Consider the following 7669-nt stretch of genomic DNA (forward strand, 5'->3'; position numbering starts at 1 on the left):
CAATGCTTCTGTGTTACGGTGCAAAGTATGTGCATGTAGTGGGTGCAGAGCAGCGTTCAGCTCCTGTCCCTGGGACTTTGTGTGAGAAATCAAACCAGAGTGATCCCCTGTCAAATTTGTGGTGGTGGTGATGGCTGGATTTCCTTTTGTGGGTTTCTAGATGCTTTATGAACAATCATTTTAATAGCATAACTTGGTTTTAAATTTCTTGCTTTTTCTTACATTTTAGGTCTATCAGCCATGAAACGAATTCTTCTGTTTTTTATCCTGGCAGCAGCTCTTATGTATGGTATACTGCATGGAAATCTGTGGAGAAACAACCTCAACTGGTACGGTGATGCATTGTTCGCTTAAAGTGCAGGCATGGTCATGGCTGTGAGCGATGCGGATGTGAGTTGCTGTACAGCTGTTCACTAGTAATCAACGGAAGTGGTTACTACTCTGTGTGTGTGTGTGTTTGTTGGGTGTTTTCTTCATACAGTGAAGGAATGAATGTGATTGTTCTGTCCTGTTGCCCCTTCTCTCATGTCACTTTTAAACCTAGTAGTTGATTTGAGCCTGGTTGTATGGAGAGATCAGGACCTCAGAGATAGGAAGCCCATCTGAGTTTCATGAAAATAGATGTTCAGGTGAGGAGAGAGACCTTATTTGTGTGTCATGTGTCTCTATCTCCCCCCACCCTATGTGTCTTTAGTGTTAGCTTGTTCCCTTAGGTGCCTGGTAAATGACGTGGGAGGGACCTGCTCTGCCTATGGGAATAACTGCAGTGGGCACCTCTGGAAAAGCTGATATTTGCCAAGTCCCAGTGGCAACCTTGTGGGAAGTGAGCCCTCACTGGCTCCAGGCTGCAGGGGACAGGTGTGGCTTTTAGCTTGTTCCCTTAGGTGCCTGGTAAATGATGTGGGAGGGACCTGCTCTGCATACGGGAATAACTGCAGGTGTAGTGGGCACCTCTGGAAAAGCTGGTATTTGCCAAGTCCCAGTGGCAACCTTGTGGGAAGTGAGCCCTCACTGGCTCCAGGCTGCAGGGGACAGGTGTGGCTTGGGACCTAAAATTCAAGGTGCTTATTGAAGTTGAGTTTCTGTTGGCCTTTGCACAGCTATAACCAAGCCTGACCAGTGTGTGTGTTATGAAGATAATAGTGACAGCTTTTAACTGTGGTGATTGATGTGCCTCAGTTTGTCTTTTTTATAGCATACGATTGATACAAATGGTTTTCTGTTGTGGTGCTTTGCTATAAACACAAACATTGTTGTCATATTTCCCTTTTTGCAGGATTAGCTTTCATGGACAGACTTCCTCTGTGAGGGCTCCTCCTTCCTATGAGCCTAGCGGAGTTACCCAGTAAGTCCAGCAGTTCAGTCTTTTTTGCAGTAGGTGTGTTGTGGGTTTTTTTTTTGTTTGGCTGTTTTTGGGGCAGGTGGGAGGGATTGAGAAGAAAATCCATAGCCTTTGCCTGTGGGCTCCCTGCTCAGTAGGTTATTATACAGCTGTGTCCATTGCCTGTTTCTGTTCTGAACACAATTGTAAGGTGTCTCGCAGAAAGGAGTTTGTCCATGTCATGTTTCCAGTGTTTGGTTAATATTTATGGCCACTTACAGTGACATTTTGTAACAAGCAATGAATTTGTTTACAGCTTTGAAATTTCTTCAATTCTGAGTTATACCTGAATAAAATTAGTAGAGCCATGAGGGAAACCTCTGTGCGTAAAACTTCATAAATCGGAGGTGTGGTTCACTTGTGTTGTGCGTGTATAAGCAGATCTTGTGTTAGCAACTTGGTGCAGTTAGGTTTGTGGGACTAACGAGCATCTGTGCTAAAGTTGAAAAGCAGGTCTCCCTTCTCTCTGAAGCTCTCGGGCAAAATGCAGCCTTGGAGGCTGATGCTGGAAAGCAGTGAGCTGGCCAGCTGATACATTTCATAGGGTGCATTCCCAGTGTCAGTATTCACATGACAACTTGAGGTTACCAAAAGCAATTAACCTTAATGGTCTGCTTGGCTTGTGGTTCTAATGTGATTTCATCCTTCTGTGCTTAATGCAGCCCAGATGCACACATAGCTCACGCTGAACTTTACCCTCCTTTCTGGGCTTCATATTTGTTACTGACTGGGCTAAATCGCCAAGGCGGGAATGTGCTTACAAGTGTAAGCTGTAGCCTTATTGCGAGAGGAATGATTTGTGTCCCCCGCCTCAAAATCCCATTGTCCTTGAAGTACCCGATATGGTGGTGTCTGTTCCTCTCTCCCCTCCCAGCAGTGCTGGTGGTGCCGTCTGGTATGGCTGCAGGCGGGGCTCAGCCCAGGTGTCCCACTTCTCTGCACGTGGGCCTGAGACCTCATCTCTGGTTATGGCCGCTTTGCTGCTGAGCGACGGAGGTTTGCAGACCCCTTGGAGCAGCACTGTGAGATCAAAGCCTTACTAGTAAAAAGTAATCGTACTGCAAGGAGAGAGATCCATCTTTATAACAGACTGCAGCAATCGTGAAAATTTATGGTGTTAACTCAGTAACCGTCTTTTTTTTCGATTGTCCAAGTTTCCCTACCTTGCTGCTGCTACCTCCTTCCTGTTCTTGCTGTTTCTTTGACATTCTTCTTCTGCAGGCTGCCGCCTACGGCCATGGGGCGAAGGAACACGCTGGACACTTGTCTCCTGAAACCAGCATTTGAATCTTTAGTGGGGTGAGTCTTCTGTGGGAAGTGGTGGGGAAGGGGGATTGAGGTAGAAAGGGGCTATTTACATATTCTGGTCTGCTTCACGTTTTGATTCACCTCTGAAAGTACAGCTTTTGGGCTTGGATTCATGGCTGCTTTTCCTGGTTGTGGCAACACAGATTGTTTCTCTTGCCACTGATCAGCACCTGGGCAACACCACACAGCTAGCTCAGCATGCTGGTGTATGTAATAAATACTTCCTGTCCAAGACTGGAACTCGGTCATTCTGCTGTTAAGAACCTAGACTTAAAAGATTTCTTTTCTTGCCATGTTTTTCCTGTAAAAGAAGATGTCGTGTCCAAGACTGGAACTCGGTCATTCTGCTGTTAAGAACCTAGACTTAAAAGATTTCTTTGGTAGCTAAGTATTTCTGTAGCAACGAGGGACCAGAGAAGTTTTTTAAATCTCCTTTTTATTTGGAAAGAGGAGTATGAAATGTGCAAAAATTCATCCAATCTTTAACTTGCCATGTTTTTCCTGTAAAAGAAGATGTCGTGTCCAAGACTGGAACTCGGTCATTCTGCTGTTAAGAACCTAGACTTAAAAGATTTCTTTGGTAGCTAAGTATTTCTGTAGCAACGAGGGACCAGAGAAGTTTTTTAAATCTCCTTTTTATTTGGAAAGAGGAGTATGAAATGTGCAAAAATTCATCCAATCTTTAATGATATAAAATTCTTCCTCTTCAATAGAGTTTTAATTTTAATGGAATTTGGGATTATACACGGTTTTGTTAATCTCGTAGTGTTGTTGAATTGTCTGTAGGTATCTTCTGCTTTAAGGTACTCATAGAAAGCTTCCTCTGTAAAGAAGCAGTCATATGGCAAAATGAAGAGCTTCAACCCAGAACAACAGAGGTGTCTGGTTACAAAAGTGCATTCAAGATGTTTGTGAGGAAATACTGGGAGATTTTGTTATTAGAAGCACAAGTAATAGAATCACAGAATCAGAACGGTTTGGGTTGTAAGGGACCTTAAAGACCATCCAGTTCCAACCCCCCTGCCATGGGCAGGGACACCTTCCACTAGAGCATGTTGCTCCAAGCCTCATCCAGCCTGGCCTTGAACACTTCCAGGGATGGGGCATCCACAGCTTCTCTGGGCAACCTGTTCCAGTGCCTCACCACCCTCTTTGTGTTAAATCTTAGAAGTCTTAGTCTGAAATAATAGAGATCAAGGAAGGGCTACGGGGCCAGAAGCAGACAGGCTATATTGTTGGCTTAGTGTTTTACCTGACCAAACACTGAGTATGGCCCTGAGAAAGCTTGGGAGGATGTTCAGACCAAGTCCTGGCTGAAGGAATCTTAAAGCTCTAAGCAAAGCCACCATTGCTTCTTTTTTGGTCCTTTTTGTGTACAGGAAGACAAGGCTTTAGTTCAGTGCTGCTAGTGTTTTAAACAACGTGGAAGGATCTCGGGTTTGTCCTGCCCGAAGCAGTGCTGCAGACTGAGTTTTGGTTAGGTCCCTGGCCCAAAAGGGTGATCCTAGGTCCCTGGTGCACAGAGTGTGCCCAGACTGTCAGTGTTGGGCCCGGCAGGGTAGTGCTGGCCCTGAGCAGGGCGGCAAGAGGGAACTCCGAGATCCTCAGTGAGAAGAAGGTAGGTGCAGAGCCCCAACAGCCTCTCACATGCTTCCATAGCTCCTTTACAGGGACAGTCTGTGTGAGCTGAAGATCTAGTCAGGGCACTTTGGCAATAGCCTCGGGAGGTTGAAAAGATTTCTGACCTGGCAGAATTATTTATTGGAAAGCAACCAGAGCTAGAAGAGCTGGAACTAAGAATCGCTTTGCAGCAGGTAAATTATTTATTATGTCTTAAGCATACCAGCTGCTTTTGAACAGCAAGGCGACTTACTAAATTTAATAGGGGTGTTTAGTGCATGATTGTCAAAATTAGCTGGTCTGGCTTAGTTAACCTGTGGCCCAGTTCTTGGGGTGTGGGCTGCAGTGTCTTGTTGGCTTTACTTTGTTTTTACTGTTAGTAACTTCTGAATACGTAGAGCTTATCGTGAGATACTTCATTTGTGAAACTGAGAGGGTTTTTTTTAAGCAGGTATTAATAGAGAAACGAGTCGTGTGCTGGCTGTGGGTATTTATGAACAACACTAGATTTTCTCACTGACTGTATACTTCTGGGTTAACATCTTAATATAGCACCTAGTATGCAAGATGGCTACGAAGTCAACCAGTTCGGTGAGCGTGTGTCAGCTCAGCTCCAAGGTGAAGCCAAGGGCATGGGAGCATGTGACAGGATTGGGTCTACTATTCATTCACTTGCCAGATATGGTAACAAGAGTCCCTTCCTTGCTATGAGAGAACCCTTGTCTGTGGGTACTGTCTTCCCAAGCAAGTGACCCATTCTTTCTATCTTGATGCTTAAGGTGTGATGACGTCACGTTCTAATTTGCAGAATGCTCTTTTGAGGCAAACCTCCAGTGATACCCATGTGCCAGGCTTCTCGCTGCAGGGCAGACCTGGCTGGTGTGCTGGGCTCCTCCCAGACACCTGGCTTTTGGCTAAGCCAGAAGATGCACTGCAGGAGCACACCGGGTGTACTGCAGCTGCCAAGGGGCATTCAGTCTGTGGGGCCCTACTAGGGTTAGTCCAGAGTCAGAAAAAATCCCAGGGTGTGTATAATGTGAACATGAGAACTTTGCTGTACGGATATACCCCTGTTGCTCCACACTGTCAACACAGCCATGAAGTGCCACTTGTTTGGAGTGGGAGTGCATCTCAAGTAAGCTGACATCTTTGGGAAATGGTATTTTCAAGTTTAGGTACCTTGTTTCAAATCTTATTAAATAAATTGCCATATATAATTGTGGTGGGTTGACCCTGGCTAGAGGCCAGGTGCCCACCAAAAACTGCTCTCATTCCCCTCCTCAGCTGGACAGGGGAGAGAAAATGTAATGAAAAGCTCATGGGTCACGATAAGATCAGGAAGAGATCACTCAGCAGTTACTGTCATGGGCAAAACAGGGGAAAGTTGATTTAACTTATTACCAATCAAATCAGAGTAAGATAATGGGAAATCAAATCTTAAAAACACCTTCCCCCACCCCTCCCTTCTTCTTGGGCTGATTTTCTCTCCCTCCTCCCCAGCAGTGCTGCAGGGGGATGGGGAATGGGGGTTGTCACGCGTTGTCTCTGCCAATCCTTCCTCCTCGAGGAGGATCTTCACACCCTGCCCCTGCTGTGGTGTGGGGTCCCTCCCACGGGAGACAGTCCTCCTCCAACTTCTCTGATGTGAGTCCTTTCCATGGACTGTGGTTCTTCATGAACTGCTTCAGTATGGGTTCATTCTGTGGGATGCAGTCCTTTGGGAACAGACTGCTCCAATGTAGGCTTCCCATGGAGTCACAGGTCCTGCCAGCAAACCTGCTCCATCATGGGCTCCTCTCGCCGCAGGATCCACAGGTCCTGCCAGGAGACTGCTCCAATGTAGGCTTCCCATGGAGTCACAGGTCCTGCCAGCAAACCTGCTCCATCATGGGCTCCTCTCGCCGCAGGATCCACAGGTCCTGCCAGGAGCCTGCTCCAGCACGGGCTTCCCACAGGGTTACAGCCTCCTTCAGGCATCCCCTTGCTCTATCTTGGGGCCCTCCTCAGGCTTCAGGGGGGTTTCTGCCCCCTGTGACCCTCCATGGCTGCAGAGGGACAGCTGGCCTTGTCATGGGCTGCTGGGGAACCTCTGCTCTGGCACCTGGAGCACCTCCTCCCCCTCCTTCTCCCCGACCTTGGTGTCTGCAGGGCTGTTCCTCTCACATATTCACACTTCTCTCCCCAGCTGCATTCACCCTTGTGCAGTTTTTTCCCCCCTTCTTAAACACGTTATCCCAGAGGCGCTACCACCGTCAGTGATGGGCTCGGCCTTGGCCAGCAGCGGGTCCCCCCTGGAGACAGCTGGCATTGGCTCTGTCAGACATGAGGAAAGCTTCCAGCAGCTTCTCACAGAAGTCACCCCTGTAGCCCCTACCCCTACCAAAACCTTGCCACATAAAGCTAATGTAATAATAACTCTTAATTTTCCTTGCTGCCTCTGTTGTGTACTTTTCAAACATGAAGTTATTCATTGTCTTCCTGGGTTATGTATTCTTAAATATGCTGGTTTATGGTGTAAGCTTTCAGTCATGCGGTTTTAATGACTATATAACTTATGCTAGCAGAGAAATAACTTTATCTCGTGCTCTATCTGTATTTTTCATTATAAAGTCTTCCCCTTTTCTGTCACCTGCTATCTTTCCCTGTGTTCGTGAGTGTTTTTCTTATTTTAAAAATTGATAATACTTGAAGTAGGATAAAGAAAGCTTTTTTAAAAGCAGTTGCACGAATTACTGGCATATTCAAGTACATCATGTGGATTTTTAAAACTTCTTCCTTTCTCCCTTCATTAGTGTTGACAAAATATACCCGTTCCTGTGTGCTAATGATTTTATCAGAGTGGCGGAGTTCCATGGGAGCGATAAGTTTGAACTACCTTACGGAATAAAGAGAGCAGGTTTGTGTTCCCAGTGTACCTTGTTTTTAGACAGAAAAACCTGTATGGTGTGTAAAGCCACCTGAATCTCTGGCCTTGGTCTTTCCTCTTCAGGGGGGTATCTAGAAATGCCCTGATGGTTTCATTTAGTCCCTCTGACCTGGCACCTCCTGTTTCTAACAAATAAAACACCATGTTGGGGTTGCCCCTCTTAGCAGAGAAGCTGTAAAAAAGTGGGAGTGAGGAAGAGTGGAGCTTGTTCAGCTTCTGTTAGTTTGTGTATGGGCTGGAGTGCTAAAGATACTGAGCTAGTGCTTAGCTAGGTGAAACATGTGGTGGGCTTTGATCAGCATGCCTAAACCGAGCGGGATCCAGAGTCCTGCTGAGGCAGAAGTCCCCAGACTGGGGCAGTTAACATTAGCAAAATGTTCCTTTTATTGGGCTGGCTTCTCTCACCAGGGAAGGTGTCTCTGGGTCTGAAGGGG

At 46.4% G+C, this 7669-nt stretch overlaps 1 protein-coding gene across 2 annotated transcripts in view; it reads left to right on the forward strand.

Annotated features, from left to right (window-relative positions):
* Window positions 1–240: 240 nt before the first annotated feature.
* The window catches only part of ST3GAL6 (ST3 beta-galactoside alpha-2,3-sialyltransferase 6), a 23763-nt gene continuing 16334 nt past the window's right edge, over window positions 241–7669 (forward strand). The window contains exons 1-4 of one of the 2 annotated variants that reach the window (XM_010153436.1): window positions 241–329; window positions 1277–1345; window positions 2603–2680; window positions 7102–7205. In XM_010153436.1, the coding sequence (XP_010151738.1) occupies window positions 241–329; window positions 1277–1345; window positions 2603–2680; window positions 7102–7205 (340 nt within the window). The remainder of the gene's footprint in view (window positions 330–1276; window positions 1346–2602; window positions 2681–7101; window positions 7206–7669) is intronic. The other variant, XM_010153437.1, reaches the window with a different exon arrangement.

This window comes from Eurypyga helias, unplaced genomic scaffold (assembly GCF_000690775.1).
Source record: "Eurypyga helias isolate BGI_N326 unplaced genomic scaffold, ASM69077v1 scaffold4146, whole genome shotgun sequence".
Taxonomy (NCBI): domain Eukaryota; kingdom Metazoa; phylum Chordata; class Aves; order Eurypygiformes; family Eurypygidae; genus Eurypyga; species Eurypyga helias.